At 42.2% G+C, this 15,814-nt stretch overlaps 1 protein-coding gene across 1 annotated transcript; it reads right to left on the bottom strand.

Moving 5' to 3' along the window:
* Positions 1-416: 416 nt before the first annotated feature.
* Positions 417-15,502, bottom strand: aebp1a (AE binding protein 1a). Its single transcript, XM_067484167.1, has 20 exons — positions 14,799-15,502; positions 12,040-12,288; positions 11,717-11,767; positions 9,483-9,542; positions 9,238-9,294; positions 9,089-9,148; positions 7,382-7,462; positions 6,981-7,090; positions 6,756-6,895; positions 6,318-6,402; positions 6,073-6,217; positions 5,572-5,651; positions 5,355-5,478; positions 4,020-4,216; positions 3,470-3,643; positions 3,259-3,384; positions 2,944-3,190; positions 1,726-1,865; positions 1,444-1,543; positions 417-1,344 (listed from the first exon to the last, which is right to left on the bottom strand). Exons 1-20 carry the CDS (start codon positions 15,049-15,051, stop codon positions 782-784), a joined length of 3,042 nt encoding a protein of 1,013 aa, XP_067340268.1. The 5' UTR covers positions 15,052-15,502; the 3' UTR covers positions 417-781.
* Positions 15,503-15,814: the final 312 nt, after the last annotated feature.

The following is a 15,814-nucleotide window of genomic DNA, read 5'->3' on the forward strand; positions in this document are numbered from 1 at the left end:
TTGTAATTGAAGAAGTAGACACAAATGGACTCAATGAAACTCTGGTCTTGATACCCTCACCATTGTAGTTTGGGATCATTTGATAGATTTCTGGCAATTTACAAAGAGAGAACATTATAAATGAAAACTCAAATTGTCCAAACATAAAAAGCAGGTTTTTGAAGGTGTTTTAATGGGATTTCTCCCAAGATCGTGGCTGTAACTCGACTTAATGCAATAAAGTTCAGGGTCTTTTCAACGGAGCTCATCTCAACCGTTTTAGCAAAATAATTTACGATTTAATTTATTTTATTTTTTTAACCCTTTTTTTGGGTTTTGTTTAAAATTAAAACCATTAATTGCTTTTCCATTAATAATTCAATCTTCTAAAATACAAAATGTTACTGACCTGATGTAAAAATAAAAACAGACCACAGTTATTTAGAAAATAACTTTTAATCAAAATGCATCCAGCAGTACGTTTAAATCGGTTTAAGTGAGGCCAGCAATCCCACTGCAAAGCCACTAACAGAAACAAGGTGTAGAAATATTATAGAACCCTATTCTGCTCATTTCATTCGATCCTATTCATCCTGTATGTTCTCTGCTCAGCAGAAGCTTCATAAAAAATCATCTAAAAGTAATACTTTGGCTCTGGACTTAATTCTCAGCTCAAGACTCTCTGAAAGTGAAATACTTATCCTGTGCATTTTGGGTTTTTTAAAGCTGTGATGTTGCAGCATGAAGAAGTGGTTATTAAAGTCTGTGTACGTTATAAATGTGAGCTCATACTGTGTAGTAATCAGTCAATAGTGTATTGGAAAGGATAGTCCCGTGTGGGCTCCAAGTCAAAGAGGACGCTATCGAAGGGGTTCTCAGTCGACCAAATGTCGTCAGGAAACCAGGAGGTTGTTGCTTCAGTCGTCGCGGTGGTGGTGGTGGTGGTGGTAGTAGTAGGGGTAGCGGTGGTAGTAGTAGTGGTACTAGTGGTACTGAGTCTGCCTCTTAACCTCTGCAGACGCAGCCTGCGTAGTCGGATGAGCCGGAGCCTTCTGCGACGCTCTAGGTTTTGAGACAGGGAGCGAGCCTCTGTCTCTGCAACAGTGCTGCTGACCTCCGTGATGCTGGCCGGCGTCGTCTTCACCACATTCGCTTTGGTGACTAGTCGAATGGGTCTCTTGCCGTGCAGCGCCATGATTTGTTTGATACGATCCCAGTTGGACTTGGCTAAAGCAAAGTTGCAAAAGGTGGCTCCAGAGTCGTAGCCCACCATGCAGAGTCTGGTCTGAGGGGTATAGCCATCAGCTTTGGCGGTTACCTTGTACTCACCAGGATTCAGCAGCCGCCAGTAATCTCCACCTGCAGCTGCAGTTACAGAAAACACTGGTTGGGATCTGGCTTTCCTTTTAAAATACAAAAACTAATTTGAATATCAAAGCATCTGAGCCATTTACTCCAGCGTACCAGTGCTGACATCGTGTCGGATTCCCTCCACAGATATGGTGGCATTGGCAAGTGGATTTCCCTCCACATCTCTAACTACGCCCTTTATCCCTCGATGTACCTGCACACAAAATATGTCACACCTTAAACGTCAGGTCAGAGTGCAGACATGCTCACTTTTTATCCAGACATTCATACTTGTACTTGAATATGTCTCAAAAAAAGACAGTCCTGCCAAACGTGCAGTGACGTTGAATTTTGACATAGAGATGGAAACTCAAACCCTTTTTTCAACTTTTTCACCTGTTCGATGAAGGACAGCAGGGCCTCACGGTTGTTCTCCCACTCCATAGGTAACTCACTTTCATGGGGGAACTTGTCGCAGCCCAAAAACATGGAGAGCTCAAAGCAGTTGGTGTGCAGGTAGCTGAAGTCATTCATACCTGTTGGAGAGCGGGACAGCGTTTCAGCTGAGGGCTTGTCACCTAGTTCACCGTTCTTACACCTTTTGTCCAAATATCCCTGCTGAAACTTCTGCAACGACAGCTGTTGTGCTCAGTGCATCGATGCAAGACACTGGAAAAACTCAACACGTCTCACCTTGTCTTTTGGCTTATCCCATAAGTTCAGGGTCGCCAAAGTAGAACATTGGTCTGCATGTTATTTGGCACATTTTTATGCCGGATGTCCTTCCTGACACAACCCCTTACCAATTTGACTGGGACTGGCACTGCATGGCTGGGAATAGGGATGAGCGGTTTGGGGTTAAGTGTTTTGCCCAGGGACACTTGGACATGTGGGACACCATTATAGATGAGGGTTGAGTGGGGAAGGAAAGTGAATTGGTGCTTTCCAGCTTCTGATTGACTGAACACATCAACATTAGGTACTGTAGGACAGGCGTAGATGGAAAACAAGCAGAGCAGGGGTCCTTGAGAACCAGAACTAAGAAACCGAAGAAAAGAAAACGCTTTCCACTGGGTGGCAGAGGGCAGCCTGCGTGAATTACTGACTGTGAGATTCATGGGTTATCAAGAGTAACCAGGACACTTTTGTTAGGAAAAACAGCAAATACATAACTCCACTAATTAGGATTGGGTACTGGAATTCACACCTCTACGTTTTCATTTTGGGGTTCTTAATTATTATTTAATTTTGTGGCCACGTCTGTGTGTCTAGATTGCAATTAGAATTTTTTTTCATCGCTCATGGTGCAGTTTACAAATGAAGTTCCATTAAGTAATCCTATATTAATAAAGGTTCGTTGTTCAAAAATAACTCGTCAACTTTCCTCAATGAGCTTTAATTTTCTCTATTTCTGCATGAAGATGCCCAAAAATCGGATTATGTTTTAATAAGAATTTTATGCCTAAATAGAGAATATTTGAAAAGAAATCGTAATCTTTCCAGTACCACTGTAAATCTAACGATGGATGGATGTGATGACCTGACACACGATCTCCATCCTACTTTTCTTGTCTACTCTGGATTTTTTGACATCCCTATTTCTTTGACACTTACTGCCCACCACTGGTTTCCAGCTGGCTCTGTTGGTGATGCCTTGTCCCCCAGTGATATCATCGCCATGGCAGGAGCCTCGGTAGGTCTCCATCATGGTCAGATGGCTGTGGGCGTAGGACATTGCCAACCATCGAAACATGGCATCGTCCGGTGTCTCCCTCAGAGCGCCTTCGTTCTGCCGCTGAATACGGGCCCACGTCTCTTCGCTCATCTCACCATTAGATCTCCAACGCCGGCTGTCACTAACCTTTAAAGTAATCAGGTTCAGGATTCGCTCATGGGTGTTTTCTAAGAAAAAGATTAGATTGCACTTACAGATGTTGGTGGGCGCTGCATGTCATAAGGATAAGTGACCAATTTTTCTCCGCCCTGCAAATTAGCTCCCAGCACAAAGGGGTTGCGCTGCATCCAAGAAATGATGGCTTTTGTCTCAACGGCAAGCTTAAAGACCAAGACGAGAGCATGTTTAAGTATAAACAGGAGTGTTCACAAGTAAAATGAGATGTGTTGCAGTTAACAAACCCACAGAGCCATTGAGGAAGTTTTCTGGGAGTGGGATGTGGTGATTGGGTACCACACGGGGGACCCAACCTCTGTCTTCGGCTCCCCACAAAATGCTGTTGAGATCTGGGAAATTCTGAAAAATGTCGTAGCCTTCGTCAGTCCAGTGGCCCAGTGCCCAGTTTCCCATCTCTGAGCCCTGCAGCACAGAAAGCAGCAGCACGTTAGGTTGTTAGGTCTCACAGCATTTTGAAAGGTGTTGCATTTAAGCATGGGTATAATAAATATTTGAGAAAGTTGGAAAAATTATCCTCCTTCGCTAATCTCTGTTTTATCTTTTAATGGAGGATAATATCAGAAGTTCAGAAGCAGGACCACACCTCAAACACTCCCCTGCTGCTCTATCGTCTATAAATGCCCTCCTGCCAGTGCTTCTGGGACGCTGGGTCATGTTGAGCTAAACTTGTTTTCTACCCTAATGAATCTTCTTTTTAACCTTATCTTGACATATTAAAGGTAAATTGCTATAGACAAGTCTTAAAATCCAAGTACTGTGCTGTGATGTGTCCTCGTACCATCTCATGGGCCAGCTCGTAGGCATCAGGGTTGAGTGAGGGCACCAGGTGTATTCTCACGCCGTCCACCAGGCGGCGCACTCTGGGGTTGTCATCGTTGTACTCTTTGCAGAGAAACTGCATCAGCAGCAGAAGAAGCTCCCGGCCCAGTGCCTCGTTACCGTGGAGCCCAGCGGTGTATCGAAACTCTGGTTCGGCTGGTGACAGCAGAAAAGACAGGCTGGTTTATTTCACGACGTTCTAGCTGTTTGATGGAGCAACGGGGCAGCACACCAATGTCTCCTGTGGTTTGTAGGGAGCTTGTTAGATTTTTTTAAAATCCACAATATCTGTGATGTTGTCTTCAGCAACCATTTTGTTAATTTTGATGATAAATGCATTGCAGATATTTTATCAATCTAGGGCTGATTCGCATAATTCTGCTGCTCTTTGGGGACATTTTAGTCTCTTTGTTGATGTTTTGTGGCCACTTTGCACCTCTATGGCAATTTCTTGTCTCTTTGAGGTTGATCTGTCAATTTGCTTTGGATTGACAACTTTTTACATATTTTTGTCTCATTTTGTGTTTTTATTTGTCCGCATTTTTCATCTTTGTGCCAGTTTAGTGTCACTTCACTCACATTTATGTCTCTTTGTAGGAGTATCAAGTTTAGATTGAGACAGAAATCTAAACTTGATACAATTTTTTTAAACTCTTGAGTTTTTTAGAAAAAGTTTAGTATCTATAGACTTTGAGGCCTTGGCCCACGCTGAGGACGCAAAGTCAGGATGTTGCTGCAATTTTGTTATTAAACTAGTAAACTGGAGAAAATTAGGTGTGAACGTCTTTGCCCTTTATGGATAGAAAAACTGAGAGCTGGAGGAAAAAGTCTTTTTATGCAAACGATGCATAAGCAGCTCTGCAGCACACAGAGAGAGATGGTACAGTATCTGCAGTATTGAGCCATTTTTTTAAGCCTCTTTTTGTAAATGTAGAACATTCGCCACGTTCACTCTTTTCACAAAGTCCAAGCAGTTGTCTTTGAAATTTTAGTACAATGCTGCGGATCCGTCATCATCTCTTTTTTTATCTGGACTTTTAAAAAGAATAAATCTTCTTCCTGCTCTCATGCCCAAAATGTTTTCCTATGAACTGACTTAAAGTAATAAAGTATTTAATATCCAGTGACTGTGATTTAGTTAAAGGGAAATAAGTCTGGCCCTGATGTTTTTGTTTTTTTGTCCCATCAAGTTTAAATTTGCAGCAATATCACATAAAGTGGCAAAGGTTTATCCTTCAGTTTTAGCCTTTAGCTGTGTCCTGTGCAGTGGGTTTAAAGTGCTGCTAATTTCTACCTGTCTCGTGCTCCCCTGGGTTGTCCGAGATCTCCATGGCGTACATCTTCAGGCCCTGAGAGCTTTTCCCAATGTTGTAAATCCTTGTAATGTTTGGACACTCCTCGTTTATCACCTTCATCATCTGGTACAAAAAGAGACGAGGAGGATGATTAAATGATATTGTTTGCAGAATTACCAGTCTGTCAGCTTTGATTTGTCACTGAAACACACACACCTGTCTCATCTCTTTGTAGTTGTGGTGCCTGAAGTCTAGGTCGTCTGATGGGTTGACTTCGTTCTCGCTGCGGTGGCTGCCTAAAAGAAGCATCATGTTGGTGCCAGACTAGACTTTCTGCTGCTGGGGAGATGTTTGTGTTGCTTGTGTAAAAAATACTGTAAAGCTGTGAGTTTTTGGAAAATGGTGGAAAGAGTTTTTTTTATTTTTCTGTGAGGTTATGAGGTTCAGTTTGTGAAATAGACTATTGTATAACATCATTCTTGGGTAAAACCAGCCCCACGTTTGGCAAAAGTAGTGTTTTTTCCCCATTGGAGAGCCACATACTGTACTGACTCATAAGGTTGTTAAAGCCTTCACAAATCCATAAAACACCCATAACTGTACACGGGCCAAGCACAAAACAAATGTAGTTAGTTAGTGAGCATGTTAGTGGCGTGATTTTGTGCCGCCAACAGATCAGGACAGTGGTGCGGTGACGATGTTTCCTCTGATACTGACTGGGGAGCTGGCAGGCGAGGATCTCGGCTCTGAGACACAGGCTGCCGTTCCAAGTCTGAGGCAGGATGCGGATGTAACGTGCCACCACAGGCGTAGCAAACTCACTCATCACCGGTGTGTCTCTGTCCACATTTCCATAGAACAGCTGGGCCACAGAGAGGAAATGCAGTGATGTCATGAACCTGTTTTTGTTTTGTTGCCCATATATATATATATATCATTGCTATAGTTTAATTTTCAATTACCCATTCAGCATAGCCGTCATGAAGAACAGTCCAGTCTCGACTGTCGTTGCTGAAGGCCACAAAGTAGGAGGACACAAAATCCTCCCTGGGAAGTAAAGATTAATCAGTCAGCATGGAAGCTCATTTTGACCAGGATAGAAAAAGGACATAAAAATATAGCGAGCCAAAATTATTAAATTATTTTCTTTATAAAACTTAAGCTGTGGGAAACCGTGTCACATTACTATCACAATTATCGAGTAAACTAAAAGAAAAGCAATACTGAGTATATGCTGCATAATGATAACATATATCATCACATCAAATGGAGCCTTCTAGTGAGCACAGCCTCAGAGTTAATAATGCCAATATTGGAGTGTGATAGTATGAATGTACATGAATGTGTGTGAAGATTTATCCTGATCCGCTCAGTGTCACTCCAGCTTTAGCAGGACTTACTCTGTGTCTGAGTTTCTTCCCTGAGTGATGACGCCAGAAAACTCCACCTCTCTGCGTGCGTCAACCTCAAACCAGTGGTTTTTCTCCTCTGGATCTGCACACCACGCGCCGCCATACATATCGTCGTCGTTGTCGGAGCCCTGCAGAGGACCCCAACCCCGCTCTTTAGGTTTAACCTCTCCTGAAAGCCGACCTTTTCCTAACGACATGGATTAACACTCCTACCTGCATGTTGAGGCGTCCCCTCTGAGCCGTGAAGCCGTGGTGAGACTGAGACGAAGCCAGCAACTGGTCGTCTTCCACCCGGTGGGACTCCAAGCCCAAAGGAGGACATTCTGAGAAAAGAGACAACGCACAGATACATACCAACAAATGTCTCAGAAAGACACTGATTCAAAACTCTTGCTCCTGGGAATAAAACTGCAAGTCTGTGAAACAATCACTCTATTTGATGAGGACGTACGCTGCAGTTTAGAAAGACTCCGTGGATTAAGAGATGAAGGCTTTTGTCTTTTCAACAGTCACATGCAAAATGTTTATTCAATCTACTGCTGGAGTTTTACATGTTGGGTTTGATGAAGAACAAAGCTAATTAAAATGTGATATATAAGACATAATGCTCTTACTTTTTGGTGCAGCAGGCACTGACATCTGCCTCAGCCTCTCCTCCTCCTCCTCCTCCTCATACTTCTTCTTCAGCCGCTCAGCTTTCAGAACGTAATGACAAAACAATGTGCGTGAAAACATGCCTGTATCCAGCCTGAATATTTCCACATGTGCTTGTACAGTGCAGCATCATTTCCACTCATGCGTTTCTCATACGTTTCCAGTCTTGAAATATGGGTCAATTTAATCTGTTACGTTGTGCAAATTCGCTCATACAGAAAACAGTTTGAATTCTGGAGTAAGTTTCAAAATGTTGCGTAAGAGTCCCCCTCACTATTATTTAATGGGAGCCGTCTCCCACCTCTTCATGTCATCCTAACATAACCCAGCTGGACTCTGAGCTTTACATAACAGCTCACAACAGGACATTGAACAGTGGATCTGTTAGAAATTCTTCCCGCCTCCGTCTCCTCGGTCTTTGACCTCACCACTTTGGTTCATTGACAAATAATTGAGGATAAAGTTTGATGCTTTTTTTCATATTTTTTTTCTTTTTTATCTTAAAATTTCTTGTAAAGACCAAAACCAACAAAAATTCTAATGAAAAACGACGACACTTTTTGCCAGTGTTGTGTGTGTGTGCTGTGCTACAATTCTAACAGAATTACTGAAAATGAACTGGGTTAAAGCAGCAGGATGTTCATTGTTCGTTTGTTTTAATGGAAATATGTGTTGATGGCTCCTGTGGCTCAGACTCTCAGAGCAGCAAAGGTACTTGCTTCTATAAACTATTGAGCGAGGCTCACTCTTCCATCCAATCAGAGACTTTTGAGGATTTCTGTTTTTTCATTAAGCCTCGCAGCCTCTTATTTATTGTAATTTGGTATTGTTTTATTATTATATATTGTAATTTGGACGTCTGATGCTAGTGCTTGTTTAAGTTTTATGTGATTATGCTGAAGCACCTTGAATTGTTGTTGTACATGAAAAGTACTGAAGTCGCATACTGCAGCTCTAATATTCCTCTCCACTCTGAGTATTTTGGTTCCTGCTGTGTATAACTTTAGGTTTGTATTATTATTCTGGTGCTCTACTGAAATGAACTGGGACAATTTAACAATGCAAGAAACTGCTGGATTTTCTTTCTTTTAGCAGTTTGAAAAAGCCTGCTGTCGAGCAGAGCAGTGAGCCACGGACGTACTGTGAGAGTCCGTTGGTGTGATCTCGCAACAGAGACACAAGATTTTGTTATTGTGTGATTTCCTCTCCGTTCGTTCAGCTCACATTGTCGGAAATCGGTCCATATTTGTTTAAGATGGACACCCATCATCACAGCAGTTAAGTTACAAGAAAATTCAAAAAAGCTAAATTTGGCTTTGTTAAAATTGCATCAAAATGATGGTAACTTTCTTATAAAAACCTTTGTAAAGATCTACAGCAGCTGGATACGGTAGTTTTTACTCCTGTAATGTGTTTTAGATGATGCAATAATCCACAATTGTTGCTTTCTGAGTATCTGTGGCAAAAGAAGAATTTGTGTGTTTATAGTAATAAAAGAACATGTCTCTCACTTGAAGGCACAAAAAATAAAAAGCTCTGACGCACATGAAACAATAATTGGGATGTATTAATTGTTGGTTCTGGTCTTTTCGTTTGCTGGCAAGAAGAAATCATCAGCGGATTTTTCTTTTTAACACAAATCATTTCCAAAATTTCCAAATAAAGACCTTTTTCTGCCTTTTCTTTCCGAGCTCTCTCCTCTTCTTCTTCCTGTTTCTTGACAGCCACTGGGGGAAAAAAACCACAAATCGTCTCAGACACTGATGCCTGTAAAATCTATGATAGTAAAGCGAATTTGGAAAGAAGCTTTACGTACAGTCAGCGTAGTCATATTCTTCATACCAGGGAGCTGCGTATGGCGTTGTGGTCTCCTCTGAAACAGAAACAGATGTTTGCAGCTGGGTGTATACACTCTTAACCCAACAATCACTTCTCCAGGTGCTTTAATGACATATTTACTCATGGAAAACTGATCTGCATGTAACACAAATGGACTGGACAAAGCTTTTTGACGCTTAGGGAATGAACAGCCGGGTCTTACGTTGTACAACAGAGGGTTACCTGGTATGTACATGATGACCTCAGGGGTTGTGGTTCGTTTCTTATCTCCACCATGCACTTCTGTGGAAAGCACACGTTTTTTTATGAATTTTAATATACAGCTTAGCAACAACGGCAGGACATTCTTTGAACTCCCCCTTTTTTAACCAGTAACCTGTAGTTTTCTGCTCGTTCAAAACACTACAATGATAGATGTGTTAATTAGAGAGCAGCAGTATCATGTGCTCTTTGTCATGAATGGCTTTATAAGTCTCATATCTGATTTATGGGATGTTGATAAAGCCTACGTCTGGCATCCCGTTAGTCTGCATCGAGCTCGCTAAGAGGTTTAGTTGGAGGTGTCGGCTTTTTAGGTTTGGAAACTGCATAAAAGAAACGAGGTGGTCAGTTTTATACTTTTAACTGCAAAGGTGTTAAAGAACAAACAACGTGGATGTTTTATCAATGACTGCAGCAGAAATCTTCTCTTTTCTCTCTTTTCCATTGGTTTCAGTTAACACACACGTCAGTGAACACACGTTCCCAGCTGATAGAAATGACTTTCAAAAGGATGAATTCTTAATGTAAATGTGAGCAACCACCTGCACAAACGTCTCCAATCAGCGATCAGTGTTTATCCATCTATACAAGATGCTGCTTATTGCTGATGTCTACAAGATGGGATCACAGTGGAGGGAAAACAGTCACTGTGATGCTGATGAGAACCTGTGGCCTAATGAACTGGAGCAAATGAAATGAGTATTTCTCATCTTCATTTTGATTTTTTTGGAATAAAGTTTCAAAAGTTTAATTTGGTTTCTTTTATTTTTTTTGTATTTTTACAGGTTTTACAGTGTCCAGCTTTTCCGTGTTTGAACAATTTGGAAAAGTCATTTAATCTGATGCAGCATAGTAAAAAAGAAAAATGTCTGATTTTAGGTGAAATTTTTGTAAATGTCTTTCACCGGAGAAATAATACAGTACGGATGCTGTGAGTGCCTGAATTGGTTCAGTCTAGACTTTCATCGCAGATCCTGGATGTCAAACACAGCTGGATGCAGAAAGAGCTTCCTTAAAAATAAACCCGTTTTAGAGTTTTCAGGTTCTTCTGCGGGTGCAGAGAGCAGGAGGGTTTGTTCTCTCGAGTAAAATCACCATGAGACACTGGGATACTGATAGATGTATTTTTGGTTGTGTATGTGTAGTGACTGATGGAAAGAGTGTGAATTTGACCACGAGTTGTATTGTTTGAGGGAAAAATGAGCTTTTGTAGCACATTCTGAATGTTTCTGAATGTGGCCTTTCCCTGTGGACTTTGTTCTCCCTGTGCTCGCGTGGGTTTTCTCCAGGTTCCTCCCAGAGTCCAAAGACCTGCATGTTAGGTTAATGGGGGACTCGCAGGTGTGAATGCGAGTGTGAATAGTCTGTCATGTGTCTGACATGTGTCTCTGTGGTGGTCCTGAGACATTGGACACCTTACCAGTGTGTACCCCAACGTGTGTGTTCACTGTTTTGGCAAAGAAAAACTGTACACACTAATTTAAAAGTTAACTTGCACTGGTAGTTTGGCTAACATCCAGCAAATAAGTAGCTTTTCTGTGATTTGCTCTGTTGTTGGTTCCCAACAAAAAACTTAGGAATTAATAAACAAATGTAAGTGTTTTCTAGCTGCTTGCTTTATCCTCAGAGGGAGTATTGTGATCTCACACACGTCTGCTGTTTGCTTCCAACAATCAAATGTTCGCAATTTATGGAATAAACATTTCAATCTGATATTTCGAGTACCAACAAAAGAAAGCACATAATAGCCTTCTGGACTCAAGTTTGCATTAGGAACATTTAATGAATTAACCACAGAGTAACTTACACAAAGCCGAGGTTTCCGATCGCTTCGAACATTAATTTGTGTCCATCAGATAAATATGGGTTATGTATTCCCTCTCTTTTTGCTCTGTGTTTGGGCTCAACCACTTGCAGAAGCGACCGTCAATTCACTCTCTCGTGTATTCAAATACATTTAAATTACTAAATGTCAGTGTCTATGCTATTTTTCATATAAAGAGGAAGAATTCAAATGTCTTTGTCCGTGTGTTGGTGCTGTCACGGCTGCAATGCTGTTAGTACACTGCTCTTTTACACAACAGCTGTTTTCACATTCGGTTGTGAAACTGTTTGCAAATACTGTAAATAAATGCTTGAAGGGATTAAAACGGACTGTTCACGCTGTCTATATAAGCACAGAAACCAGCTCTTACCCAGGTCCGGCTCAACAGGCTCTGTGGCCTTTGGGGTCACAGTTGGAGTCACTATAAAGACGAAAGGAAAGAGTTAAAACTCAGCTTCCTATCAGACCAATTCTGGACATATTTATAATTCATGATCATTAGGTATGTTGTGAAAAAGAGAAAGAGAGCTGTAAATCTCAGATTTACTGCTGCCTTTTCTGACTAAACCTTGAGGTAATGCACCTACATTTGACACATATTCTAAGTAATTTCCAGTATAATTTCTTAGCAGCTTAAAGTGTGTATTTGTGATCGTCTACCCTCCTAAAACCATGAATCTAAAGTGTACGTACATGTCCCCAAGCCCAGCTCAATCAGCAGTTTCTCCTCTTCCTCCTCCAGAGAAGGACGCCTGACGTCGGGCTGTGTTGTGGTAGTTGTAGTCTTTGGTTTCTTGGTGGGTTTCGGCGCCTTCGGCTTCTTTGTGGGTTTTGGTGGTTTGGGTTTCTTTGTGGGTTTGGGGGGTTTGGGCTTTTTTGTTGGTTTGGGCGCTTTCTGCTTTTTGGCTTTGGCTTCCTTCTCGGCTGCCTTCTTCGCTCTGGCTTTGGGAGGCAGAGAGAAAACAAGATTTGAACCAAATGTCTCAGCTGTGTAGGTCCTTCAAACATTTGAACTTTTAGTACCAAATGATTGTCAGAGCAGCTTATTTACGGCACAGACCCCACTAATAAAACAAGTTAAAACTGAGACTCAGACAGACTCACAGGAAACACTAATAATGTCCTCGGTTATGACAGAGAGTTACAGACCGGAGCTCTGACATTTTCACTGTGAGCAAGACGTGGGGGAATTGGGGATCGGTAAATATGACAGTAGCCACAGTGGCAATGTAAGGTGCAACTTATAGACGACGGTGGACAAGTTCCAAAAGAGTTCAGTCAGCATTATTTCTGTATTTTAACCCACCCTGTGACCTTTCTCCAATTATAACCTTCTCATTTTTATGCAAAAAGCAACAGTGCAGCACAAATTACTACATGCTGAGCCTACTAGCATGTGGAGCAGGTATCTACTGGCCCGTGATGCTGTTACCGACAGATAATGGCTGTTGTTGTCGTGTGATAACATCTGAAGAGGGACTGAATCTCCTAGACAAACTACAGCCAACGCTTAGTAGCACGCACCATCTGAAGGAAGTCATCTGTTCGCAGTGTGTTTCAAGATGATGGTTAACAAACGGATGGACGGGGGCGCCCTCAGACCCCCACACTCAGCATGTTTCCAGACATGCAGCCATGCAGAGGTGTTGACTTACACCCTCTGAACTGTCTGATGAGAAACTGCTTTTGAGCTTGAACAGATAAAATAGGTGGCTTCATGTTGAATTACATTGAATATTATAGAGGGGAGATCTTCAAAGCTCCTCAGGCCTCAGTGTTTTTCATTTTTCCTCGTTAGAAAACAACCATCATCACACTCCAGCGCAGACACAGAAGCCGGTTTATTTTCCTCTCACTGCTAGACACGTGTTCTGATGTTCCACTGGTCCTTAAACACAACAATCGCTCACAGCCAATTCATTACTCACCCTGACGGTGCACAGAGTGAACACTTTTCCCTCCTGCCAGTCACCTTTTCTCTGTATTTCTGCATCGACACATCTGCTATACAACACGAGATTATATTGAAGGAAGGTTTTGGGGCTTTTCTCTCCATTTAAATGTGTTAAATGTCAAAAAACCAGCACTGTTATTTGCATAAACATGTTTGAAAGGTTGCTAATCAAATCTAGCTTGATTGATCGATGATGACAACAGTAATGAGGAACTGTCACAGGAGTCTTAGGTTCACTGCATGTTAATTGATTCGTGGTCACTGTTAAGCACTATATGAAGGAGAATGAGACCTAAATTGTTGGCTTGTAATGCACATGTGGTGTATAATCAAGATTCAGGATTTACAGCTCACAATGATTTGTCTCATGTTCAAACAATATGTGCAGTGAAATGCAAGTAGTTCTATTTTTAATCCTATCATAAAGAGGCCGTAAACGTATTAGGCCCTAACATTTTACCTCAAGCCAACCATGTTTTTTTTTGTGCATCAATCCAACCTATTTATTTTGGACAGAAAAATTGCCATTATTCTTCCACTCTTGGAGCCACTAGCATCAACCCCTGCATGGGTTTGGAAAGACCTGTTGCACCAGTACGTGTGGCCAGGCTTTCTTCAAATGTCACCGCTGTAAACAGGAGATAACAGCATTCGTTTTCTTAACTAGCTGCAAAACAATCTGTTCAGAAAAGGAAAAGCACATGACCATGACACTGTGCAGAGAACGTGTCTGTAAAAATACGACTGTACAACAGGGGAAGATAAAGATTTTGCACAATCAGCAAAGCCTGAACTGGATAAACAAAGGCCAGAAGAGATCACATTTTGTTTTGGGTCTCAGGTTTTCTAATTATGGCCTTGCAACTTAAATCACCACACATGAATAACTCTGGCTTGTGGTTTTGCTTCATTCAGCGGAAAGTTAACATTCGGAACATCGCTGCCATAGCATCCAAACTGCTTAGAGAGCCCCTTGTAATTCCTGTCTGCTCACTTATGGAAAACCGTAGTGGAAATAATTCCACTGTTACTCAGACTTAGGTTTTTTTTTTTTTTTTTACAGTTGGGTCTCTCTTGTAAACCTAATTGAAGCACAGACGCCACTCTCAACATAAAGGCTCATTTTCTGACCGTTGTGCTTGACAAATCCAGCCAATAAAAGTTTTACTCCTGGCAGGGGAAAGCAGGTCATGTAAGCAGCAGTGTGGTCAGGCTGCCAAGAACATGTTGGACCACTAAGTTTTACTCCTTAATGCAACCCCCTATTTGGAGATAAGTAAACTAGCTGCATGTGGAGATAATGCACTTGATAACAGAGTTTAAAGCAAATGCTGCCCTTCCTTAAAACATTGATTGCAGACTGAGAGCTCAGAGAGATGTAGAGGCCAGAAAAAACAGATTTAAAGACAAACATTCGTGCCCATAAATGCTGGAATTCAGAGTCAGATTAGAATCATCAATACAGCAGACATGTTGATTGGGTGTCTGTGGTACTTACCTGCCTCAATTTCCTCAGGTGTTTTCTTCTTCTTCTTCAGATTTGTCGTCTCCTCTTCCATCACTTCAGCGGGCTTGTCTGACATTATAGCACGTCCTTCCTCCTCCTGTCTCCTGTGCTTGGTGAGGCCACGAGCTTCCCGCACCTGAATCTGGCCTCTGGACAGTTTGTCTCCACTCACATCTTCTCCAGCGCAGACCAGGGCGCTGCAAAGGGTCAAGCTGACCCAGACGACCAGGACCTCAGCCCTCATCTCTCCAATGACACAAAGCACTGACTAGGACGGGGTTCTTCAGACGCACTCCAGGAACGGCCCTAGATCTCAAACTGGCAATAAAAATGACTCGGGCCTAATCAACATCTGAACTGCAGATGCACAATTTCAGCGGTCGCAGGTCACCAGACTTTCACATCCTAAGAAGTCACAGACGACATGAAAGGGTTACGTTCTGCAGAGAACAAAAGCTTGTGGACGTCTGGAGAGTTTCCTTTACTTTGATGCAGACTCAGCGTGGAGAAAAAAAAGCAACTCTGGATGCTCCAAGTCTTAAAGCGGCCTCCTGGCCGTGCTGCAACTGAGGAAATGCATGGGCTGGAGTAGATTTCCAGCAGCTAGAGCAGAGCAACACACCTCCCTGGCTCGTCCTACTCTCACCTCCTCCTCCCCCACACTGGCCTCAGTCATCTCTCCCTCGTGGCCCTTCACCCCCTTTTCCCCTCATCCATCTGTGAGCAGAGGGGAGGAGCATCTGCCACATGTGACAGTCCTAGGAGGGAGGGTGGAAAGACAAAATGAAAGAAATCTTTTTTAAAAAAGACTTTTCACTGTGGCTTGTAGTTGTTGTTCGGTTTTGGTTTTTGCCTAGTGTGTGAATGTCGCAGCCAGTTTAATGACACAAAACAAAGCGTGAACAGCAAAAAGCATTCAAACAAACCGAGGCTGTGCATTTCTTGTTCTCTGCTGCCTCCTACACACTCGCAGGAAAAAGACAGAATCCATGATAGAACCAGAGACA

The sequence above is a fragment of the Channa argus genome, chromosome 18 (assembly GCF_033026475.1).
Source record: "Channa argus isolate prfri chromosome 18, Channa argus male v1.0, whole genome shotgun sequence".
Taxonomy (NCBI): Eukaryota; Metazoa; Chordata; class Actinopteri; order Anabantiformes; family Channidae; genus Channa; species Channa argus.

Bases quoted from the DNA above. Each gene is read 5' to 3' on its own strand.
- aebp1a (XM_067484167.1), bottom strand. From the start codon at position 15,051: ATGAGGGCTGAGGTCCTGGTCGTCTGGGTCAGCTTGACCCTTTGCAGC. The intron at 6,403-6,755 runs GTAAGTCCTGCT...TTTACTTCCCAG, and splicing joins GGAAGAAACTCAGACACAGA to GGAGGATTTTGTGTCCTCCT. The intron at 5,652-6,072 runs GTCAGTATCAGA...TGCTTCTTTTAG, and splicing joins CCTCGCCTGCCAGCTCCCCA to GCAGCCACCGCAGCGAGAAC.